Source organism: Oncorhynchus keta, chromosome 6 (assembly GCF_023373465.1).
Source record: "Oncorhynchus keta strain PuntledgeMale-10-30-2019 chromosome 6, Oket_V2, whole genome shotgun sequence".
Classification (NCBI taxonomy): Eukaryota; Metazoa; Chordata; class Actinopteri; order Salmoniformes; family Salmonidae; genus Oncorhynchus; species Oncorhynchus keta.
In genome coordinates this window covers 38,996,590-39,022,432 of record NC_068426.1, presented here as the reverse complement: position 1 = coordinate 39,022,432, position 25,843 = coordinate 38,996,590, and the positions used below count along the sequence as shown (strand labels likewise).

The following is a 25,843-nucleotide window of genomic DNA, read 5'->3' as shown; positions in this document are numbered from 1 at the left end:
CTGATCCCTACCTTGTTGTCGAGGTTGAACAGGTAGGAGTCGTTTTCCCTGACATCTGCCTCTGCGTCAGAGATGATCTCCCCGACATACCTGTGGACAGGAAGTGAGGTCAGAGACCCATCAACCCCACAAATAGCACTGCAGCACCACGCACAGATGACATTGAATGGGAAATCATCTAAGAGCTTGAAGGTGCGGTAAAACTACGCATTGTGAAAGGGGGTATTGTCTAGGACTCACTCGCACACAAAGGTTCCCTGGGGAATTTCCTGCAGTGCCCGCACCCCCCAGCCCATACGACTGGTCCGGAACAGCTGCAGCCGGACCCTGAACAGAAAAACTCCTTCAGTATGGATGTACTAACAGCGCATTCAACTCGCAAACACATTATCCCGACATTCAGATGCATTTTGGGATGTCAGATGCATTAAGAGCGTCTGCTAAATGACTTAAATGTAAATGTAATTACAACTTCCAAATGAGTGGTTGCGGTTTGACTGAAATACATTTTCTTCTGATCTAGATGTTATCATCAATAGGGTTGAGGAGTGTTGGCTTGGTTGTAAAAACATATGGTTGAATGTAGAGACAGGAAATTGGAGGTACCTCAGTCCGTTCTGCACCACGCGGTTCTTGCAGGTTCTCCAGCAGGAGCAGGCGTGGTTACACTCGAAGATGAGGGGCGGTTCATCACGACAGAACTCCGGGAGCAGACGACCATCCTGAGAAAGGTCACGGAACAGACATGACAATCATAGGAGACCAGCACTTTGTCGACCATAATGATACTGAAGTGTTGGGTCTTACCTTGTCATACCAACAGCGCAGGCTAAGCTGGCCACACATGCAGCTGCTTGAGGAGCAGTCGTCTTTACACACACAGTACTGTGGATCGCAGAGAGAAAGATGGTAATTTCATCTTTCAGGTCATCAAGTATGATCAACTCCAGGATGGTCTGTTCTAGGAGTCTCCAACCTTTTCTAGAATGAGAGCTACTTTTTTTTTAAATTAAGCATGTCGAGCACTACGATTTTTTCCCTAGCTTTCAAACAGGCACATTCTTCTCTTCTCATCTGCAACTTTTCCCCGGGGCCTTAGTGTACAAGACTTTTCTGTCAATATACCTGGTAAAATAATGGTTCATAAACAACTCCAAGGGGGGCCCTATAAAATCAGATTTTGTTCCCCTAAATTGTTTTATATTTATAATGTATTTCTTCTGGTTTAATGCTTTAGTTTTTCCATTCTTAAAATTATAATTGTTCATAGAGAAACAATGAAATTGGATGTTGAGTTCATGTCAATGCTTAAATCACATCAGAAGATAATTTATTTTAGATGAAAACACATCGAGTGCAATTCCCCTTTAATTGTGCATTTGGCCCTAGTGAGGAATGTGCCGATCTAGCGATAGTGCTGTACTCATTTCATGGCAAAGTTTACAAATGATATACGTTTGACAGGTAAGCCTACTTTGCAGTTAACATTTAATTGAGAAGGTTTTGTGGAAAGTATTTCTGTCGACCCACAAGATGGTTAAACACATCAACTTGCTACACACAGAGTGATAGACAAACAGTGCATCACACAGACAGACAGGCAGTAGTGCTGGAAATTAAATAGGCAGATATTGTGTTAGCCACTATTGGCTTAAAAAGCCAAACCTAACTAGGGATGGGATAATGTCAACGTTGCGGTGATTACATAGGAGCTTGTGGTGTCGATATTTGTTTATGACAGTTTGCTGTGGAAACCGTGGAAAATGGCATGTACTTTCAGAATTGGTTGGCGAGCTACTCATATGTGGGCTGCGAGTTGCTGGAGACCCCTGGTCTATCCAGTCACATGACCCACCTGTAAGTGTGTGATGTTCTTGTCTATGTTCATGGGGGAGGTGACACAGTTGTCTGGGACATATTTGTAGTTATCCGGACAGGGCTCACTGTCCACTGAGTTGACACAGGGGACCGGAACTCCCTCATACCCCCGGGCTATGTCTCTGTGGTGAAAGATGTACTGGTCAGCAAAAAGGTCCCAGTGGATATTATATTATACTTGACAATCGGTCAAAAAGAGGTAGCCACAAGTAGAGGAAAGGGTAGAAAAGTGGATCAGAGACAGAGCATCAGAAAGGTAAACGTGTGAGAGAAACGCATGAACGTTTGAGAGACGGCGATTGAGGAATTCTACCTGTTAAGGACCTTCTCCCCCTGGGTGCTGCTCCTGGCCTCCTTCACTCTCCTGTTAGTCTGCAGGGTGAGCCACACCCTGGAACTGTGGCTGCAGCAGTCTGGCGGCGTCTCCCCCTCACGGTTCTTCAGGTTGACATCCGCCCCGCGAGACAGAAAGAGCCTGAGGGGCCACAGATCATAGCCCTCAACACCATCACTTAACTGCACTATATGGAATAGTCCTGATGTGGCTACAGCCTCGGTTATAATAGTGGAGGCTACAGCCACAGCAGTGCTGTAGATGGAGATTCTATTACTTATTGCCGAATCACCAGTCATTTCCCCTCAACCTCCACTCACGTGACACATTCGAGCCTGTTCTCCCGTGCAGCGATGTGCAGGGGGGAGTCTCCGTGGATGTTGACAGCATGGAGGTCACACTTGGACTCTAGGAGGAGCTCAGCAATCTCCACACTGCCAGAGAAGGCCGCCCAGTGGAGACAGATGTTCTCCTCCTACAAACAGACAACAGTTAGCAAATTCACGACAAAGTCATAGACGACGACAAAAGTCAGACAAAAAAAAATATTTGGCTTGTGAGAGGTCATGAAGACTCTCCGTTAACCCTAGTTACTGACCTTGTCCCTAATGTTGATGTCAGCCCCTTTATTGAGCAGCATCTTCACCTGCTCTAGGTGCTTATACTCCGTTGCCCAAATCATAGCCGTCCAACCGCCATCGTCCTAGAGAGAGTTACACATCACAGCGTTAACAACGGGCCCCTGCAGCATGGGATTGCTTCAATGTCCTGGATATAACAACGAGCGGTGTCACTAACCTTCTCCAAGAGATATTATAAGAGGTTGAGGAGGATGTATTACCACAAGGACAAAGACTGCCATGACATCGTTCCTGCCATAATGGATCAATACCTGCAGCAAGGTCAAGCACTTCAAATAGAGACATCAAATACCATACTCAGGTTTTTAAACTGTGCAGTACCACAATCATATGGCCTCAGAGTGCCCTTGATGGTGGCACACAAAAGGACCTCTCCTTTTGAAATGCTGGAGCGATCCCTGCCACACATCCCGGAGATCAGATACATTTTTGAGGCAGAGAAACATCTGTTTTAGAGATGGCCAGAATAGGAGGTCAACGACAACTGGCTCAGTAGCTTTACACAAACAAATTGGCTTTCACGTCAGCAGGGTAGCCAATGGGGTTGTAATCCTAACTAATGCATGCGGAGAAAGAACAGATCCTTCCACAGCAGCTGCAATGTAAGAGGAAACCATTAGGAGCCCATGTGGAGCGGATGGGAGCAGCACGCCCACCGAGAGGAGAGTCAGGCCCCTACGGAAAAGGCTACGAGTGAGAGCACAACACAAACACAGGCCAGAGCAAAACAAGAACCGAATTCACATGAAAGCACTCCTGGTTCTGATTGACTTCAGTGGTACAACCAACACAAGCCATGGGAAGCTATAATCATCTTGAGGGACTAAACATTGTGCAGAATTACGGCTCACCAAGTTTGTGTTTCACCGGTTTATGACTGAAAAAAGCAGAACTCACCTGACAGTTGATGTCTATGAGTCCTGTGGAGAGTAGATGCTCCACAATGTTATAATGGCCAATCTTAGCAGCTAGGTGGAGACAAGTGAACCCCTCCACATCCTGGAGAACAGAAGGGAGTCCAACACACATTGCTGCCGTCATAAGATTCATACCACTGTAATACAACACAACCCTCGATATAGCATGCAAGCCCTGTTAGTAGGCCATCAAAACACTATTACCAAAGCCTAAGCCCCCATGGAAATATAGACTAATGAAGTCTCCCGGGAGAATGAGGTATGCGTGTCGTTGTGGTGTTAGAGAGGGTGTGTGAACCCACCTTGTGGCTGGCGATGGCTCCTGCCCTCAGTAGGTAGCAGACCGCCTCCAGGTGGTTGTTCTCACAGGCCTCCATCAGGGGAGTGCGCTGGTCCTCATCGCAGATGTCCAGGTTAGCACCAGACTGGTAGGGAGGGAGGGACAGACCAAAACAACTAGATCAATCTACTCTGATCCACTCAATACTGTCGAAGTTGATCCTTGATTAGATGTTGATGACAGTCCGATTAAAATGATCCACTATGAAGACGTCAAACACGTGTGCAACGTAATAACCTGGCAAGTCAACCCGATGCCGTGGAACCCATGCTGGGAAGCTTGGTCTCGATGCATGTCTGTGCAATGCAGCGTCTACCCCTTCTCTCATCCACTCCCAGTGGGAACCATAGCCAAGCCTCACCTGAACCAGCAGGTGACAGATCTCCTGGTGGCCTGCCTCAGATGCTACATGGAGGGGGGCACGTCTGCTCTGGCTCTCCATCTTAAAGTTAGGGTCTACCCCATCCACTGGTGGACAGGGATACAGAGGGACATTTGTTATTCACAGAAACCTGACCAGATAACGACGCTTGTTCCTTGTTTAATATCTTAGTTAAAAAATAAAAAAAAGACATCTCCCTCACCCAACATGAGCAAGACCTTCTGTATTTCCCCCTGTTTAGCAGAGATAAAGAGCTGCTTGGGGTGAAACCGCAGCTTCTTGGGCCTGATGCAGGACACATGGAAGAAGTCAGTCCACAGGAATACACCTTCACAATAACAACAGGAAAATATTGATGAAAACAGAAATCATTTAACGTGTGCATGAACATGTCACACAGGAAGGTAGCTGAGGAACCCTCAACGTTATCTTACTGTGCAGTCAAAAACTATTCAGATCCCTTGACTTTTTCCACTTTTACAGCCTTTTCCTAAAATTGATTAAAACATTTTTCCCCTCCTCAATCCACACACACACACACACACACACACACACAACCTCATAATGAAAAACTGAAATATTACATTTACACAAGTATTTTGTTGAGTGTGTACTTTGTTGAAGCACCTTTGGCAGTGATTACAGCCTCAAGTCTTCATGGGTATGAAGCTACAAGCTTGGCACACCTGTATTTGAGAGTTTATCCAATTCTTCTCTGCAGATCATCTCAAGCTCTGTCAGGTTGGATGAGGAGCGTCACTGCACAGCTGTTTTCAGGTCTCTCCAGTGATGTTAGATCGGGCTCGAGTCCGGGCTCTTTGTCCTGTTGGAAGGTGAATCTTCGCCCCAGTCTGATGTCAGGAGCAGGTTTCCATCAAGGATCTCTCTGTTCTTTGCTACGTTCATCTTTCCCTCGATCCCGATTAGTCTCCCAGTCCTTGCCGCTGAAAAACATCCCCGTAGCATGATGCTGCCACCACTCTGCTTCACCATAGGGATGCTGCCAGGTTTCCTCCAGATGTGACATTTACCATTCAGGCCAAAGAATTGTGTTTTCATTAGGCCAGAGAACCTTGTTTCTCATGCTGTGTCCTGTAGGTGCCATTTGGCAAACTGCAAGCAGGCTGTCATGCGCATTTTACTGAGGAGTGGCTTCCATCTGGCCAATCTACCATAAAGGCCTGAATCGTGGAGTGCTGCAGAGATGGGTGTCCTTCTGGAAGGTTCTCCCATCTCCGCAGAGAAACTCTGGAGCTCTGTCAGTGTGACAGAGCAGATTGCTCAGTTTGGCCAGGCGGCTAGCTCTCGGAAGAGTCTTGGTGGTTCCAAACTTCTTCCATTTAAGATTGATGGAAGCCACTGTATTCTTGGGGACCTTCAATGCTGCAGAATTGTTTTGGTACCCTTCCCCAGATCACAATCCCGGAGCTCTACGGACAATTCCTTCAACCTCACGGCTTGGTTTTTGCTCTGATATGCACTGTCACCTGTGGGACCTTATATAGACAGGTGTGTGCCTTTCCAAATCATGTCCAATCAATTGAATTTACCACATGTGGACTCCAATCAAGTTGAAGAAACTCAACTCTCAAGGATGATCAGTGGAAACAGGATGCGTCTGAGCTCAATTTCGAGTCTCACAGGGTCTGAATACTTACAGTACCAGTCAAAAGTTTGGACACACCTATTGATTGAAGGGTTTTTCTTTATTTTTACCATTTTCTACATTGTAGAATAACAGTGAAGACATCAAAACTATGAAATAACACATGGAATCATGTAGTAACCAAAAAAAGTGTTAAACAAATCAAAATATATGTTATATTTGAGATTCTACAAAGTGGCCGCCCTTTGCCTTCATGACAGCTTTGCACACTCTTGGCAGTCTCTCAACCAGCTTCATGAGATAGTCACCTGGAATGAAGTCTTCCCCCACTATTTCTCGCATCATTTAAAAAAAATTTTTTTTAAGACAAAACGTTCCCACCCTGTCTAGCGTAATTCGTTTTGTCGACATTTGGGAAGTTCACTGACAAATGTGCCGTTTCCATCAAGTGGGTCGTGCCATTTTTTTTATCCGGCATCGACTACACGCATTAAAAGGTTGGATCAAAACCTTGTTAGTAACACTTAAAGTGGTTAAGAGTGTGAGAGGAGACTGGTGAGGGGGTGGTAGTGAGAGAGTGAAATACTAATCAGGACGCTCAAACAGTTGCATAGTAGAGCAGCACTTTTTAACCTCTCAAACCCTGAGTCTTGGTAGCATGTCTTACTTCTCTGTGTCCAGTGCCAGCAGGATGCTCTCCAAGGTCTCTTTAGGGGCGGCGCCCACTCCTATGCCGATCCCCATGCCCGCAGCAGGAGGCAGAACTCCGGTTCTGGAGCCCCCGGGGAAGGAGGAGGTGTCCAGTGTGTGCTCGGGTGGGATGGAGAGAGAGCTGTCTGCTTGGCCACCCAGATCACCTCCCACAGAGAGACAGAATGGACTGGAACACACACAGAAGGGTGACAAATGCCTGATTACTGCAACAGAAGAGTGATACTGTTGAAAATACCAGTGTCATCTTTCCAGACTGAAAGGAATACATAATATGAGGAAACGATGTATTGATGAAAACGTGACATTCGGCTCCTTTATTCCCAATAGTGCTGTGAACCTACCCTCCAGTTGTGGTGTCTGCCCTGCCCTCCGCGGTCCTGGCCGTGGCAGGGTCATGTGCAGCACGTGTGGCGGGCACGGTGGAGGTTGTGTCGGCCTTGGCGATGGTGACCTCCTTGGCCTTGCTGGCCTCCTCCCCACAGTGTGGACAGAAGGTCTGGCCCTTCAGTACTGAGGCACAGGCCTGGTGGAAACGGTGGGAGATGTTGATGTCCGGTTGGCACTCCATGAACGTACCCTACAACCCAAACATACACAGCCAGGTCAGTGTGTCCGCCATTGAAGAATCTGTTTTAACGTTTTTCGAAGGCCATAATCACAGAATATATAAAGGCCTTGGCTAGTTCAGTGTTATAAGTAGGGCCAGGTTTTTTTTCTCCCCTCTAACCGCTAATAATTAGGACCCAGAGCTTTTCCTGGCTAACTAGAAGACCCCTTCCACTCAGAAATAGATGCAGTGTTTGCCCATTCCCACTCCAGGGAGGTCCCAGTACTCACGGCTCTGCAGAAGAAGCCACAGCCGGGGCAGCACTGGTGCTTGACCATGCCGGCCCGGTGGTCCTCACACAGCACCAGCAGCTGCACAGAATTTGAGGGACGCATCATCTCGTGCTTTAGAACCGCACTCTGACACCGGCTCAGCTGTGAGGAGAAGGAAAGAGGTACGTATGAGTGAGAAACAAAGGATGAAAAGGGAGAAAGGGGTGGATAATCAGGACGAAGCCAAAAAAAGACATAGGGAGAGAATATGATGAGTGGACATAGGGAATGGGACACGTGCACAAATATGATGAGGCCTAGCATCAAGGCTCAACCTGTCGGTCGACGCTCTCCGTGGCCATGCACTTCCTGTCGGCCAGCGTGAGGATCTCCCGACTCTTGGGCGTCTCCATGCGACAGCTGCAGAGGGGCAGCTCCTGCACCATATCTGGCTCCACACTTCCCATAGCCCCAGAAACTCCTGCACAGACGACCATCCACTCAGCTCATCTGACAGATGTCGATATGACCCTTACTAGACACAGGTTTAATGCGCTTTCCAAGAGTTTATAGAGATTAATTTATAAAGATACAGACTGCAAGAGCTACAATAGTGGTATAGTTCTAGACTCTTGATTATCAGATTTTATATTTATATGACAGACCACCAGGGGGCGCTCAGTGCTGCTCGCATGAGTCATCTGAACCTGTCAGGGAGAACAGAGGCCTTGCCTCACAAAACCAAGACCATTTCGGAGTCTGCAGAAACATTAAAAGGTAGTCTATGGATGGGAAAATCTCTGAGAGGAATTATCTTACCAACAGGCAGTTCAGTTCACAACTACCCCCATTTCCTCTTATTCCCCCATCACCTACTCCTCTGTGGCCTCACTCACCTGTGTGCAGTGAGGAGAGCAGCTTCTCCTGGGCTTTGAGGTTGAGTAAGTGGAGGGGAACCTCCGTGTACTCTTTATTGAGGCCTGCCTGGTCCTGGGGCTGGGGTCCTGTGCCTGGAAAGGGATGTAGAGTTAGCTAGCACAGGGAGCAGAAAGTCAAAAGGTAGGATTTCTCTTCAGATGTTTCCATAATGTTCCTCATAAGGCAGAGCGGTGGGTTACTGTACCAGGGAGTCCCTCAATCTTGGTCTTAGGCTTCCTTTTCCGTTTCCTGGACGGCCGGAGCCAGGCGCCGTCTCCCTTTACTTTCTTTTTCAATCTCTTCTTCACGCTGGATTCCGAGCTCTGTGTGTAAAGCAGATCATTTAAGAGATTTAATTCTCTCCGATGTCAATCAATGTACCCCTCCTCAGTCTGATGGTGGAACAACATGACCGAGGACAAGACTGTGCTTTGATAACGTTTGGGTTCGCAAAAACACTCACTTATGTCGTTCTAATCCAAAAGGACTCAAAGAAGGGGAAAAGAGTTGTGTAATCTTACCAAGTCAGACTCGTTCTCCTCTTCTTCCTCTTCAGCTGATTCCTCAGAGTCTGGCTCCTCTCCCTGAACCGACAAGTATCACACAGTGTCAAAGAGGTTTGGCCATTTGCAAAACTATTTAATTGCATTCCCTACCTTAAAGTGTGGTTCTAAACCTGTGACATCTATGAATGTAATAGAAGCATCATTTTATCAAGGTTCTCAACTGGGGTGCAGACAGACCAACTAAGAAGATTTCAACCTGAAGGGCAAGGCATGATGTTCGACTCTTCTCCTGGCCCGTGGAGACACCTTCCTCTCCACCCTGCTCCTCCTCCTCCTCCCATTCCTCTCCATCTTCCAAATCTTCCTCCTCTGACTCATTCTCCATCCTTTCCCCATTGACATGTGCTACCTCTTTAGGCTGGGAGGGGGAGCAGAGAAATATTACAACATGATGCTGACAGCCAAATATCCAAATTCTAATACATTTCCTCCCAATTTCCATTAAATTCTAAAACAGTTAAGTCTATGTAGAAGAGATGAAACCTGTGTGCTTTGAGTTGATTGTTGAAGTTGACTAAACATCTCCACCACTGTCAGCTGCCTCAGCACTTTGGTTTTCTTCCTGGGGACCAGACTGTACGTTCCCATCTTCCTCTTCTTCTTCCTCGATGCCGACGCTGCTGGAAAAGAGCGACCAATTGAGCCTCAAGAAGCCATGAACCTCTTAATCTACGTCACAGTACGCACAGCTTTTATTCATACTCCTCTGGCGTTTGCAGCCTTGAAATAAGTAGATAGCCTCCGGTAAGCAAAGTACTGCCATTACATTGTTGTTGTGTGTGATGTTCGCCTTGTACCCTCTCCCCTGTACTGTAGGACTCAGTGTTGTCTCTCTGACCTGTCTGGGACTTGGCTGTGGCTGCAGCCGGCAAGTCGTTTTGGCTCTGAGGTAGCTGGTTCTGGGAGGGGGATGTCTTCTCCTCCTCTGGTCCATTCAGACTCTCCTCGTCTGCACCGTTTGGTTCTTTTAATGCCCTGTTTAGAAGCTACGGCGATAAAGAAAATATTAATGAATTAAAAGGCGGCTATGCTTCACATTTTAATAGAATTTCATTCATGTGTCTCACGGAAATACCTGAATCATTCATCGACTCTCTCTTTACTAGGCTAATACTAGCTACCTTTAGTGTCTGGTTGGACGCTGGCCTGGACATGGTCTTGCGTGCTCGGTGTATGGCGATGGACAGCGGAGAGGGGGCGGGGGAGTCGCTAGGGGACGTGCCATTTTTAGTCTCTGTGTCTGAGTCCCCCTGTCCCGACGGGGAGCCGGCCTGGTGGTTATCAGTTCTTAGTGCACCAGGACTGTGGGCATGCCCTGCTGCGGAGGACAGGAAGGTTGTGGTGGTGTGTCCCACCATTGTGGTGCCGGAGGGCAACCAGCTAGTCCTGTGTGGGGCAGCCACCAAGCCTGTCCCCGTTGTAGAGCCCCCCTCCTGCTGCTTGCTGAGGATGTATCCATTACTCCCGGTGACGGAACCGTGAGGTGGGTCGGTCTCCAACATCCCATTCTCTGTGACCACCTGAGACTTGTTGCCCAGGGAGACCAGAGGGGTGGGGCACTGGTGTCCGTTCCCCACCTCTGCGCTCTCATAGGTTCCGTTTAGCTCCGCCTCTGCTCCGGGGGAGGATCCCAGTCTGGAAGCTACCTCCTCATTTCTCAATGTGTCTGGAACAGTAGATATCAGTCAGTCTCACAGTATGGTCTTATGTTAGGCTAGCTCAAGAGACGAAGACTAGGAGTAAACCTTACCATGTTTAGCTGTAATGGCTTTAAAGATGAGCTCACCTCCTTCTTCCTCTCGGTCCCCAGGTGATTCCATCCCCTCCTCCATGGACTCCCCTTTACCCAATCTGCCTTCGGCCAGACCTGTGGGCTGACAGCACACACACACACACACAAACTGCTAACTCCATGCCCAGTGTCAAGAACACAGTTATATGGTCAGAGAAATTCATATAGCCTACAAAAGCGTGCTGGACAATTAACAGCCTTGCTACGCCAAATACAGGCCTACTCTGTTTAGAGAGGTTACAGATCAACAGAATGCACTCATAAACCTAAGTATGTCCACAATTTCACTAGATTTTTAAGCTTGAAGTATGTGAAGTTTATGATCCCCATGTCTGAAATAGCCTGCAACTCTGTGTAGCTACAACAGACACAGAACAGAACTCTTATGAACAACACTACAAAGCCTAATGGGTTGTTCCACCTGAAAAAACTACAAGCATTATTTTGTTGATAATATAATTTTCTCTGAGAAATTAAGCTAATTGACTGACCCAAATTGACCATTTTCATTTATAGGACTCATATAATATTTAATAAATACAGTACCTAACATCTGATTTGGACAAAACTTATTCCGAACAATGAATAAGACATGAGGAATAAAAAAACTAAAAATGGCCAAAAGCCACCCACGGACCCCACACCAAGCCCACCAACGGCCAGTAGTAGTAGTATGAAGCTGCGGCTTGGTGTATTGTTTATTCATACTATGTAATGTATTCTTAGTGAATATGGTGATGACCACTGTTCAGAGAAATTAGCCCAGCTTGCATTTCCCCCATAAGTGTTTAAGTACCATGTTTTGCCCACCAGATGTCACTGTTCCTGCCACATTATTTTATCACATTTTCTGGTGTCTTGCATTTATTAATAAATGAATAACAACATTTCCTCTGCAACTTTGGGTAGAAAACCAATAGCTTTTAGGCTTCAGCAGTTCTAATGGTTTCAATGTTCTTGAAATGGTAAATGTCCCACACACACACAAACACACACACACACACACACACACACACACACACACACACACACACACACACACACTGTATAGTATTTTGCAATGGGTTGGATTTAATGGTAAATGTCACCAATCACATGACAGAGATGTTTGCTAATAATTTTATTGAAAAACACAACTACCATGCAATGGTTTATAATTGTATTATTTTATTAGGGTTCTCATATTTTAGTCCCTAGTCAATTTTTCAACCCAAGAAAATTGCAATTAACAGAAATGTCCGTTATTTTATTTTTTTAAACTAAATTGACTGATGTCGGTTCAATTATTTTAATTCCATTTAGTTCTGTGAGCACAACGCGCAGTTTCTCTAGAGACAAATCAGATCAAGCGCAAACTGTGGGATGTAGTAGGGAGTTGTAGTGTCCAACAGGCCAATATTCTACATAGTTTAGCACAGAACACATTGTAATTAACAACAATGACCATAATCCATTGCGCGGAGAGAAGAGACGGAAGACGTGCGATGGAGGGGGATAGAGAGCAGCTTCTTCGCGAAGGGACATAGACATACAGACATACAGACATACAGACAGACATACAGACATACATCGGTTTTGTCTATTGTTTTAAGTATTCTTTTTTGTTGTTGCATTGTTTGTATATAATGGTATTTTAAAATGTGACTGTCCTTGTCTATCAGTGCATCAGTGTTTCGTTTACTTGTCATATTTTGTGTTTAATTGTGGACCCCAGGAAGAGTAGCTGCTGCTTCAGCATTGGGGATCCAAATGAACAAATACCTGAAGACACATTATCTAAGTGATTTGATACTTGGTATTCAGCAGTCACATAAGTGTGCCTACTAAAATAGTGATTTTGTTTGACAGGATAGGCAGGAGCTCTATAGAGATGACTTGGAAAGAAATAATAAAATAAAACAAATGTAATATACAAAACTATTTTATTAAAGTACAGTAATGGGATTAAATGGGACTTTTATTAATTGATTTATGATGTGTTACAGCATTCAACCCACATAATGCATAGCACATTTAATGTTAATTAGATTTTTTTTTAAATACATTTTTAAATAATCGAACCGGGGAGGACATCACCAAATGCACAGAGAATACATTACACAGTATGAATAAACTCCAAGCAGCAGCTTCATACTACTTGTCAAACAGAGAACTGATATTGTATTCTGGCCGTTGGGGTGGCCTTGATGTAGGGAGGTCCATGGGCTTTTCACCATTTATTTTGATTCCTCACATCTTAAAATCAATGTTAAGAAAAGGTTTGGTTCAAATCGGATGTTGGGTACTATATTTATTGAATATTATATTAATTCTATGAATTGAAATGGCCAATTTGGGTGCGATTGCATTAGCTTGAAATTGAAAGAATTTCAGAACAATCTGAGATGATGTCATGGCTGAAATGACACGGAACAACCCCAATGACAGACACGGGACAGAAGACACCTCCACCATGGGAAATTCCCCATGTGGGATCCAGGACCACCACACTACAGATGACTCATTCTTTAACACGCCGAGGCCAAACAGGAAGAAAAGCCAGGTGCTCTGCTCCCTCTCTCTGGCCCTCTGTCTTCAGGCCCTCACCGACTACGCTCTGCTGACATGCTAGGCTGAAGGCCCAGTTATGGCCGCGGCTCAGTAAGGAGCACTGTAATAGGAGCGGAATTAAACGGTGTCTCGTCTCCTCTCCTCCTCCAGAGAGCTGCCTACTGAAAGGCTTTAACTCCAACATCTCAAACCTCCAGAGAAAGCATCTCATGCCCAACCAACTGTCAGCATACTTCAAAGAGTCAAATAGGCCAAGCAAGGCCAAATTACTCAGATTAGCACCAAGATCACAGGTCAACTATGATGATTATGGTGAAGACCTATGCGGGGACAAGAAACAACCCATAACATGTTCTTGTTTGCCTTGCCTTATTCTGTCTCATCTTCACTCGTGTACCCGGCCCATCTCTTTCCATACTAGCTGCTAATGCAATCTTCCTTCAGCAGCACCAGACAAAAACAAACAAAGGATAAAAGACAGCAGACACCATGAACCAGACCAGGAAAAGCAAAAAACAGAACAGATACATCAGACAGAAGATAAAGAAGAGGGACACATGCAGTTATACCAGTGGATCCACCTTTTCAAACCGACAGGTTTTCCTGTGTTTCTGTTACAGAACGTCTGAAAAGCTCAGAAGAGGAAGCAGGTAAGAGGGATCCGCAATGGGAGGAAATGCACCATCTTCCCCTTCCCCTTCCCCGCTGACGACCCAGGCCCGTCGCAAAAGCTCTCACTACCAATTGGAAGCCCCATCAGACACCTGCCTCTAAAGCCACCACAAAATGTCTGCCTAATGTGGCTCTAACAACAAAATATGCCCTTCTCTCAGTCTCCATCAGGGGAGCCATTACACAGACAGTCTAATGTGGGCTAAGAGTGGGAAGGTTGTGCAGTGCTTTGGTATTGGAGAATATAGCCTAGCATCAGACTCCATCAGCTGTCCACGGCCACCTTCCCTACAGTCCCCTCGGCCAGAGGATGGCCCCCACCTCTTGGCACCATGCCACCATCAGGAGCTGAAGAGGACCTATTAGATTGGTTAGGTAGAGGCCTCTTGTTTCGATGTGTCCTTCAGGATTAGCCTGGCCAATGCCTGTCAGATTAAAAGGCACCTCAGCCTAGCTGCTAGATTTGAGGGGATAGCAGAGTCTGACCGACAAACTCAGGAGAGATTTTGACATGAAACCCTGCTGTGGAGCTCCACCTGACAGAACATTGAGCCAAGGCTGATAATTCACAGTGGAAATCAAGTAAAATAAACTTGAAAAGTCACCCAAACAATGGGCTTATTTGTTTTAAGTCTTAGCAAAGGGATGTGTGAATTGTCTAAAACCACTGACAACCCAGTGGACAAAGACACCGGTGTCCTCTGTCAGGCAGATGCATGCATGTCTTGACAATGTAGTGGCCTCTCTGTAGCTCTTGCCACACATAGCTCAGTGGATCCACAGACAAATCCATTGGTATTCTGAGCACTCTGCCTTATCCTGCTCTCTCCTCTCGGTTATGAGAGAAATGTCTTCGATTTAGAGATACTTCGATTTATTAATGAAAAAAAAAATGAAAAAAAAACGCAATCACATAGACTAAAGTCTTCCAACATCAATCAAACAGAAAGCAATTGAGCTTTTTCAACAGTTACGGGAAAAATTGGTCATGCTCGTCTGAAACACTTGCTCGTCTAAGCCACTCGCACCCAAGAGCAAGCTGATAACTGTCAGAGGCTGAGGCTCCCAAAGAAAAAGGATCTCTGAGGCATTCTCACATGAGACCAGGTAGAAGAGAAGGGGTTCCAGAGACAGATTCCAAGGTGTGTGGTCAACACAGGTATGAGAGGGGAGAAACCCTTTCATATCCCTTCATAGATTCAAGAAACCTTCACTAATCGTGCTTCTCTAAGTCCTCAGTTCTGCCCCTAGTGGGTGAAAATGGAAGTTGCTCATTGGAGAGAGAAGGAGGGGGAGGGAAGAGAGAGAGAGAGAGAGAGAGAGAGGGCCGTCTGCAGATCTCCGCCATTTCGTAACCAGATTGTTTACTGACACAACGTGGCCAATGCTGCATTTTTCCACTAGGTGGGGGGACATGTGGCCAGGATATACGTGGATGGGGGATGGGAGCTCCAAGGCAGATCCACCTATGGGTTCTAATAAATAATTAGCCAACATGAGAAAAGACAAAATATATCAGAATCATTACAAAATGTACACAATGAAAGACTGTAACAAACAAAAAAAGGACGCTAAAAAAAAATCAGACTGTAAAAAAACGAAACCGACTTCTAAATGTTAATATCAGACACTGTCATTTAAAAATGACTGCATCTGCCCACCATTTCTTTCTTAAATAAATGGACTGGCAGTGAGGTCAGTGCACCCTATAGCTATTAGTACACAGCTAGCTACATGACTAAAGTCTACCTTGGGTTGTGGGTTCTGACGCCAGTCCCCTGAATAAGGCTCGTCTAGCTATTGAAAGGCTGTGAACGATTAGAAAACATCTACTAACATAGCCTGGCAATGTAAACAACAATGTAGCTTCCTCCTATCACAGGTGTTAAGACTGCCAAGCGCCCAAGAGAGCAACACCCTAAACAAAAGACACATTGACAAAAGGGTAAAAAAACAGCTATTGAGCAATGACCATCGACGCCTTGAAGATCGCCTCCTCTTTCCTCGAAGATGGATGATGTGTATCATTCAATTCACAAGATGGCAGCATGAACAAAAAGTGAGGAATTTGGACTTGTAACAATGTGGGGGGGAAAAATAAACTACTGTTGCAAAGATGGAGTGCAAAATGCAGGTACCATCACACTGGATACTGAAGCTGGTGCTGAACAGCACTGAGGCTACGGTATTGTAAGACCTGAGTCTGACTATCGCACAGGATTATCCTGCAGTCATTCATCCTTCTTCTGTTTCTCTCCAGTGTGTATTTTACCATATGGGACATTTTCACTGCGGTACCTCCTTGGCCCTTTCCTGGAGGAGAGGGTAGGGCTGCAAAGAGAAAGAAAGGAGAGAGAGGAGTGAAACGAGGATGGGTCCGAGTCCAGGAGTGCCTGCCGGACAGGGAGGAACACCATTTGAGAACTCCAAGAAGTCGGACCACTGCCGAGTGCATTCATCTCCAGCCTACTGTAGCATGCTCCTTTCCCTTATGCCAATGCTCCAAACACAGCTATCAACAATGAACATTTCCCCAGACAGCAGGACCCACAAAACACCTTGGCGAGATTCAAATAGCCATTCTTCTAACACCTGACCCAGGTGAACACAGTGCATTACTACCCACTTCACCATAGGGGAGTAGCAGCTTGCTGCCATATGAAATGCTGCAGTCACAGATCACATCAGGCTGAACAAGCCTGGATTACTGATCAAACTCTCTGTTCAAGCCTGCTGTCATGGACTCTGAAGACTGGCTTCACAGCCCAGAATAGGCTACTGTCCCCTTCCCTGTGGTAAATATGTACTTGCAGTAGGCATCATACCTGCTTTCTCCTGATGGCCTCCATTGAGGAGAGTGGTGGAGAGAGAGAGAGAGAGAGTGTGGGTGCTTGAGAGGAGCGGGAGTCTCCAACGGATTGTTCCTCTTCTCCTTTTCCTCCTCGCATACAGACATTCAACTCGTTGGTCATGTGACCCAGCAGCTCCCTCGGTCCCTCTCTTCAGAGGTCTTCCACAGAGCATGCGCAGTCAGTTCGAATCAGTGGCTCCTTTTTTTTTTTTTCTCTCTCTCGCGACCTGTGCGCGGATGAATGTGGACAGCCATTTCAGGAACAGCAACATCCAAAAGTGAAAAATGGTCGCTAAGCAAGGGGCCAAAAGAGGAGAGGTGTGTGCGCGAGCGTGCGACAGCTTCTTAAAAACTCAATCAACACTGTTCTCCTTTAAAACAGAGCCCGCGATGGAACTGGCATGGGAGCGATTCTCAGCCATCTCACCTCTACATTTACATTCTAATATTTTAGCAGACGCTCTTATCCAGAGAGATTTACAGTAGTAAGTGCCTAAATGTATTACATTTTCATACTAGTCTCCCGTGGGATTTGAACCCACAACCCTGGCGTTGCAAGCACCATGACCTATGAACTGAGCCACAATTGGCCATCAGGCCAAGCCAACTCTTCAACAGATAGGCCTACTGTAATGTACCTGTGGAAATGATGGATGCCAACTTCGCTGTATCGGCAAGGAGAGGTCAGAAAAAGCCTCTAGCGAACTGTTCTATGACATGACCCTTGAAGCAGACAATCTCAAGTGAATTCTAAATCAAATAAAATGACGAACGAGCCATAGGAGAAAGCTTGGGGGAAGCTGGACTATAACCAAATCAAAAAGACGTGGGAAGTATGTGGACTGCCGATGATGTCGCTACCCTTTGGCGCAATCATTTTCCTGTTTGGTTGTAATTCATAACAGAAAAAAAGGATCTCATCCAATAACATTGCTTCAATAGCTTGTTAAACACTTCCTTAGGCAACAGTGACTCGGATCTTGTTTCAGTGGTGGAATCTTTTGGCATAGAACTACGTCAATGCTTTATCCGCTTGAATAAAATACGAAAATACAGCAAGCGAGATTGATAGCAAACTTTGGTTTTTAATCACAACGTTCTGGCATGTCTGCCTTCTGATTTGTTGGGAGAGTCCCCAGGATTGTTTTTTCTTTCTTATCGACATAGGCAGTGACGTAGTTGTTTTAGGCCAAAAGAGTCAATCATTGAAACCAGACTCTAGTCACTGTGTTTCCTGGGGGTGCGGGTCAGGTTTTCGAGAATATTGATTTATACTGCTGAGTGACTAGTCCACCTCTTCTTTTGAGAGGTGAAATACCTTATCTGTTTAGTCAAGATCTCTCCCCTTGTTTTTCTCCCTTGCCATCTGCACTTCTCCCTCTGAAAGGATGGGCGGTATCAAGGCTTCCTCTCTGACCACTGAATTCATTCCTTATATTGTCCTCAGGCTGAAGACCACAGGGCAACACCACACGACGCCTCCCCAGAAGAGTCGGGGAAACTAGCACACATATCCCAATCATACAGGCCAGGGTCCTTCTCTGATGTGATATGCACACATCCACTATTATTTCCCCTCTCCAGAGTGATGCATTTTCATTTGTTGTGGTAAATGAAAACACAAATGTGAATTGTTTAACGCCAAGCTGAAGTGGCAAGGGTGTCAAGGGAGGATATGAAAATAGGCTATCAATTTATCAGAGAGAGTTTGATAAGGACACACCAGATCTGGCACATAATCCTTTCAGAATGTCAGAGCTATTCTGAGATGCCCTGTTACAAATGGAGGCGCGAATTTCCCTACACATTTTATTCATGACAAACCTCTCTCCAGAACATGTTAAGTTTATTAGCTACATAGGATGGAAACTCAATCGTGCTCATTGCTTCTACAGCCCTGAGTCCACGCTGCCCTATTGTCAGGCCCTAAACATGGCACCACAAGGCAGTGAGGCAGTCTACCGAGCATGCTCAGTAGGCATCTCAGCCATTTTGAAGCTCTATGAACTAGCTAAGTTGCAGGCAATGGAGTAAGATCTCAGCAGTCCCTTTCTACAAAAAAAAAATCAAACAACGATCTTAAACCCACACGTATATTTCGAAATCTTACATCCCACAAAGAAAAATCTGTTTCATGTTTTCTGTTGGACAGGAATCAATGTATTTTCTTATGATAGAGCCGACGCAGGAAGAAAGCGAGAGCAAGAAAGAAAAAGAAAGAATTCAGCACTAAAACAGAAACTGAGGCCATAATAGGAGTTCTGTTAGTCTACTCGCAGCAGTGTGTGCTACCACACGCCCACGGAAAGCCGGGGCCCACTGCCAGTGAGACATTTAGTCCTCATCTCTTCTGACTATGGCCACTAAAATTAGTACAACCTATGCACACACACACACACGACGAGAGGCTACCAGAAGTCACTAGTACTCCACAATAAATTCTCCAAAAACTGGTGTCATGCTAACAGCCTTCAAGAAAAGGGCTTGACAAAGACTTGTACATTCTGACAGTTTCCATCCCACTCTAGTCTGCCACCACCCAGGTTAGTTAACCCCTCAACTCCAACAGAATACCTCACAATTGGTTGATTCTCAGGATCACAATCTTCAACAGACTGTATTTGTGGACAGCGTACAATTCAGCTAGATTTGTAAACAACATCAATGCTGTTCATTCGGAACTAAGGCCTTTCCCAAATCAACTCGACTAATACAAAAGACAGAATGCCTGATGTCCTCATTAACTAATCCAAAGAGTCAGAGGGGAACACAGGGCTTCCGCTTCCCTGTTCCTGCTGAGCTGAGCTCCTGGGGTGGATATGGATTTGAGGCCCCTCTACATGTACATGGGGCGTTCAGAGGATAGTCCCTCAAGTCATTCACAGGAATATGGTTTAGCCAGACACATACTAGGCTATCGCCAGCTGATCAGGTCTTGCTGGGCATCTCGTTCTCCTGACTGATAAACCTGAGCGTTTCTGGTCTACAGGTAAAAGACATGGCCAAGTCTGTGGAAACTTGACACAATTCAATCGATTAGCTTAATTAATTAACCAATCAATCATGGGGTTTAGCTTCCCCCCCAAAAAAATACAGAAATTAAGGAGGCTGTCAATTCCCAAACTATTTAAAAAGACAACTGAGATCCATCTGAGCAAGCCCCCATTAGAAGAGAGTCGATACATTAAAAAAAATGGAGAATGTAATAATCCCATCCTTTTCTTTCAAGTTCGCCCCCAGGCAACCATTGAAGTACATGGATAAAGCAGTGAATCCCCATCGATTGGGGGAGGAGGAAAAGGGCGAAAGTAGAGCTCCACACTCAACATCTAGCTTCCCACACATGCACTGTCCCAGCTCAGGTCACATGACCAACTCTCTGTAGAAAGCTCTGACATGGCCTTTACTGGGCATGCTCAGATGGAGCCCTGCTTTTTTTTCCATGGAGAAGGAAGAGGGGAAAAAAACATTGCAGCCATTTCGTGAAACGATATCAAGAGACAACAATGGGCAATGGGAAAACAGTCAAGGGGTTTACCACATTTCAGAATGTGAACATCTAGTTATAAAATCATCAACATTTACTGGATGACTTCAATCACTGGCATCAACCGGTGACACAGTCCAAAATATTAATTTACTGCAAAGGCCTAATCACATCAACAAGATTTAGGATGTCAGAAAATATTTTCTTTGTCGGAAATGAGGGAAACAGTTTCTCTGGCCAAGTCTCTGATACTCGGCCTTGCAAACATTTGCAGGTAGCATAAATATTAATCACGTACCTAACAAGAACAGATTATTTTGGTGCTGCACCGTACTAAAACAGTAAGCTATTACCTTCTTAGAAACAATGATTTCCCTTTAACAAAGCACAAAAATACTAAATTATACCACCCTACGTCAATCTTAATGCAAGAACCACTTTCCAGTCACAAACTTGAACTCCTCACCCACCAGGGACCAAGAAGTTCCCAATTCTTCATTTAAAAAAAAAACACTGGATAAGCTGTTCTGAGGTAGGCCTAAAACTAAGGAGTCCATAGGGGTCATTGTCTGTTGTTTCTGTACAGTTTAACACTAAGTGGATTTATCGCCCACCAACAACCTGAATGGTGTTGGCAACAGCATTATGATCTGTTCCGACTGCATCTAACTCAAATGACACTGATGAAATTGTTTGCATTGCAATGCAAATCATCTGTAGAACACAGCAGGTATGCACTTTCCATTCAAGTATTGCACTGCTGCTGGACTTATTTAATCAGAATAGCCTGAACTAAAGAGGCCTACCAATCAAATAAGTGTTCCACCGAAAAGAAGCATCACATGTTTTCCCACCAAGAGTAGGATCTGTGTAGATGATAAGCTGCATGCTCCATCATGACCCAAAAACAAGGAAGATCAGGGTTTTTCCCCTTCACAGTCTTCTATTCAATGAGAGAGAGCAACAAGACGCATCCCAAATCGGCCAGTTCACCCACTCCCTTCACCATTTGAGAGATAAGTCGAATGCACTTCAGCCACCTCACACTGGAACTAGCTAAACCCACATCTACACATATCCTACCTGCACATCGCAAACAATAGGCTACATACATACAGCTTGAGGCCAGGTGGCTATTAAGTGATTTACCAGTTGCCTAACAAATTAAAAATAGAGATGAAAGAAATACTGTGATAACTACAACATGAGTGATGCATAGAGAAATAAAGACCTATTCCACCAAAACAGAGTCAGAGGATCAGTGTAAGGTTGCAGTAATGTGGCCCCCACCTTGTTACTCCCCCGCTTACCACAGTGCACCATACCTTTGTCAGCAACAGAGACGCCGTGCCTTCAAGGAGCCGAGCTGACGCCATAAAGAGCCGGTCGTTCCTGTTAAGGCCAGAGGCCTAGTTGTCAGCTCTGCCCAGTACCCTGTCTATCCAACAGGAGCAGCAGAGCTCAGCTCAGTGCTGGCCAACAACTGACAGAGGGAGGGAAGACTGCAGGGAAGAACTAGCTTCCGTGGCTAACGATGAGCAAGAAGTGGAATTTGCCAGTCCAGAGGCATTCACGTTTACACAGACCACCGCAAGTCGACAGTCCGACCTTCTTGTATCATCAATCTGCTTCTCCTTCCAACATTTTTGACTTCTGTAAAGAACATTTGGGTTGAAGAATAAATTTGTTTTATAATTCTCTCCACTAATGTTTCCCAATGCTCTCCTCCAAAATGTCTGCTAATGGCTGCAACAACTACCACAGGGTCAAAATCAAGTAAATTTGGGATACATTAGTTCAGGCTCCCCCCCTTATCTGGCTCAAACAACAAAGCAGGCTTTGGGACTCTTCTTAGAGTGCCATCACCAGGGACTTTAATCACAATTTAGGTCTACACACTCACAATACTAATATTCAAAGCAAAGTCAAAAATAGGGCAACACGTCAGTAAACCATGAACTATCTATTTGATTCAGAGGCCAGTGTAAACGAACATTAACAACATCCATTCCTCTGTGTTCCCTGCCAAAGCAAATGCAATGGACATGATGTGTGTGGTTATTACTGGCATGTGTAGGCTATTGTCTGCAAGAAAAAAAAACATACGTTGGCTATATGTGGCTCTGGAGCTATAATGAATGGATCTTTGGGTGCAGAAGGCAACAACCTCAGATTAGAAGAGTCCTCCTTGTCAACAAGCCAGATGCATGTTGTCCCTCACCGAAGTGACATCGGCATCTTCAAACAGATCGAGAGGACTGAGGAGTGGTACCTCTCAATAGAAGGAACCTACCAGGGAATGTTGAAGGAGACTGTCCTTAAGTGAAACATAATTCGAACTCCCTGTCGGATAACAGCGGATTGTCACACAATTGCAAATGAAATGTACATGGGAGTAGATATTACCAATGGTCTAGTGGAGGGTATACGCAGGTACAGGCCGTATACCCGCTTATTCAGTGGGCATTACGTATACTCACTTCTTAATCCCCACTGATATGTATCAAATGAGTGTCGTGGCGGTAAACCCTATCAATGTATAGGGCTGATGGAACTGATTGGATAGTTTAGCTTAAAATGTTGATAAAATCTTATTTATTCACATAAATAGGCGCAGCAATGTACACGTGGCAGTAGACCTACACAAATGCAATTTGCGGGAAAACACATTCATATAATGCGCACCACAAATGCAAAGGGTTTCATGCAGAGATGGAAATGTCCAATTGAAAGAGGGGGGATTTAAAGATGCAATAACTATCATGGGTTGCTAATGTGATTAGGATAATTCCTTTGGCTGCTACACAATGAAAGAAAGTTGAAAGTAAACATCCCTATCTGTCAGAATTATATAATTATTTGCATTAATCCAGTGGCCATTTCACTCATGTGCTACAAAAACACTGCTAGCCAAACCGTGCTAGGTGCCTCACACTTGAATTAAAGGGTAACTTTACTCAAATCTAAATTTCTTAGATTTTTCCCTAAAAGTGGTCTCCTGATCTGGTTTAAGCATTGCTATGGACTTAGAACATACCATTGTGTTTCTCTATAAATAAATAGTGTGACTAAGAACAAGAGCCTGAATTTGGGAGGGAAATCTGAAACCTGTGGATTTCTGATTCAGTTTATCAGTCTCAATAATAGGTACTACTATTAGCCTACTGCACAGTACATCTTGGGTTGACCTGACTAAGACCAATATGGGATATATAATTTTAGGTCAGTCAGTGTGTGTCACTGACTTTTTCACACAGTGTACCTTTCCTTCGCTGGGCGTGCCATTTGGGGGTGGGTTGAATATACCCACTTCTCCAGGGACCACTTGATATTACCGAAGTCTGTTTACATATTGATCAAATTACATTTCTACGACCCGTGAACTAATCATGCGACCTTGTTTGTTGAGTCAACACTGAGGGTGTTGGGAAATGCGTGCAACAATGTTACCAGCTGCAGTCACTTCTGGCTTCATTTGAACAAATCCGTATGCTTATGCTTGTTACTTTGTTTCGTCCCGCAACGAGCCACTGTCTGCTGGACTAAGCAACTTGTTACTGTACTCAAGTTTATTTGGCTGCACTGTACATAGCTAGCTAGCTAACAAACCCGTATAGTTCCCCGTGTGCATACTACAAGCGTTGCTCTTCTGTGGCGTTACCTTAGCTATCCTTTTAAAACCAACTAGATTCCTATCATAGTTGTGCTGGATCTCACATGTACTCGCTGGTTAACTGGGGATTAGCAGGAGTTCCAAGCGAGCGAGCTCCATTGTCGAGCTGTGGTCAACTTTTGATGTATCGTGCAGCCAACACCAGCTATGCCAGTCGCTTGATTTGAGAGGGAATTTGAAATTATACACTAACCCGAATAATGCTAGTTACTTCGTTAATATACGTTGTTGTTTTTCACGTTTATCAATGATAGTAACATCCTTGGACCAGAGCCCTGTTTGGACCCCAATACAGGTATCCAAGTTCGATTCATATATAATGTTAGGCAGCGCGTTAATATTACAAAAAGCTAACTTGTTAGCTAACGTTAAGCTAAGCAGCTAGCTAGCAGCTCCCTGTATATTGTGGGAAACAGTGGGGGGGAGGGACAGATTACTCTTGCAATAGAAAATGCCCCAAAAAGGGTGTAGAAAAATAATGTCAATAGTTATGCAAGAGTTACATCAATTGCAATAATGTGAGTTTGTGGTTTGCACAGGTAAAACACTGGCTAGCTGAAGAGCCGGATGGCGACAAGGCCCTGGAACTTGTATGACTGAACAAAGCTGAATGCATCAACATGCACAATTCAGATTCCGGGGCAGCGCATATTCCTAGCGATTCAAGCACATTCAATTGCCCTACCGACACAAAAGCAGGGTTTCAGAATTGACAGTACCGGGCGGGCAGTTTGAAATATACTGAAAGCAGAGGTCTCACAACATTTATCCTCGTTTAAGTTTTTTGCCGTAAAACTACAACATTTGTTGAAACGGGCAAGCCCACAGTCATACAAAAACACACAGCTGCAGGAAACCAATCTTGATGTAAATATGCCCCTCTTGCTTACCTCGGCTTGCACGGAAGCCATGGTTCCTTTTGCCTGACCAGTCTCCGCCCACTTAACTCATTGCGTCATCACATTCATTTCTTTGACGTGCTCAATAGCGGTCTGCTATAATTGAATTCAATATAATCGGTATTAAGTGACGCTTACATTTTACTCAAGCAGGCTACATATCCGTTCTGGGCATTGCATCCTGTGTGCACTGTATAGTATGAGCGAGAGTTCGCATTTCCACTTGCAAAAATGGGACTATAGAATAGTCGTATTGAACTGCTTTTAAAAAAAAAATCAACATCATGCAAATACGATGAAATGTCATTTGTGCAGTCAAAATACAAAAATAATCACTATTTGTTTATCAATGTCATCAGAAATGTATCAAGGCAATTAAAGGCGCTAATTCTAGAGGCGCATTAAATTGTGAAATCAGAAAGGTGAAGGATCTCATCTATCTTCATTGTATTGTTCAACCAGAAAATACTATGAAGGTAAGAAACTATGGTCTCTTGGATCCAATAACAACTCAAAGGCAAAGCCTCTCTCTCTCACACACACACACACACACACACAATCTATCTCTGTCTGACTCTCCCTCCATCCCTTGGCAAGTATTTTTTATTTTATTTCACCTTTATTTAACCAGGTAGGCTAATTGAGAACAAGTTATCATTTACAACTACAACCTGGCCAAGATAAAGCAAAGCAGTGTTACACAAACAACAACAACAGAGTTACACATGGAATAAACAAATAACATAATATAAAAAGTCTACATACAGTGTATGCAAATGAAGAAAGATAATGGAGGTAAAGGCA

General features: G+C 44.8%; 1 protein-coding gene across 9 annotated transcripts in view; it reads right to left on the bottom strand.

Moving 5' to 3' along the window:
• Window positions 1-25,177, bottom strand: part of ehmt1b (euchromatic histone-lysine N-methyltransferase 1b) — a 28,667-nt gene extending 3,490 nt beyond the window's left edge. The window contains exons 1-25 of one of the 9 annotated variants that reach the window (XM_035772696.2): window positions 25,031-25,177; window positions 10,866-10,989; window positions 10,237-10,781; window positions 9,954-10,101; window positions 9,599-9,735; window positions 9,312-9,473; window positions 9,071-9,133; window positions 8,755-8,872; window positions 8,528-8,641; window positions 7,967-8,112; window positions 7,650-7,793; window positions 7,154-7,389; window positions 6,766-6,978; window positions 4,695-4,777; window positions 4,472-4,578; window positions 4,073-4,195; window positions 3,751-3,852; window positions 2,811-2,915; window positions 2,533-2,687; window positions 2,192-2,353; window positions 1,856-2,000; window positions 808-885; window positions 607-722; window positions 241-327; window positions 12-90 (exon numbers count right to left, since the gene is read on the bottom strand). In XM_035772696.2, the coding sequence (XP_035628589.1) occupies window positions 12-90; window positions 241-327; window positions 607-722; window positions 808-885; window positions 1,856-2,000; window positions 2,192-2,353; window positions 2,533-2,687; window positions 2,811-2,915; window positions 3,751-3,852; window positions 4,073-4,195; window positions 4,472-4,578; window positions 4,695-4,777; window positions 6,766-6,978; window positions 7,154-7,389; window positions 7,650-7,793; window positions 7,967-8,112; window positions 8,528-8,641; window positions 8,755-8,872; window positions 9,071-9,133; window positions 9,312-9,473; window positions 9,599-9,735; window positions 9,954-10,101; window positions 10,237-10,781; window positions 10,866-10,989; window positions 25,031-25,051 (3,513 nt within the window). In that variant the 5' untranslated portion in view covers window positions 25,052-25,177. Of the gene's footprint in view, window positions 1-11; window positions 91-240; window positions 328-606; window positions 723-807; window positions 886-1,855; window positions 2,001-2,191; window positions 2,354-2,532; window positions 2,688-2,810; window positions 2,916-3,750; window positions 3,853-4,072; window positions 4,196-4,471; window positions 4,579-4,694; window positions 4,778-6,765; window positions 6,979-7,153; window positions 7,390-7,649; window positions 7,794-7,966; window positions 8,113-8,527; window positions 8,642-8,754; window positions 8,873-9,070; window positions 9,134-9,311; window positions 9,474-9,598; window positions 9,736-9,953; window positions 10,102-10,236; window positions 10,782-10,865; window positions 10,990-16,401; window positions 16,429-16,954; window positions 17,079-21,792; window positions 21,926-25,030 lie in introns of those variants that run through there. The other 8 variants (XM_035772698.2, XM_035772695.2, XM_035772697.2 and 5 more) reach the window with 8 other exon arrangements.
• Window positions 25,178-25,843: the final 666 nt, after the last annotated feature.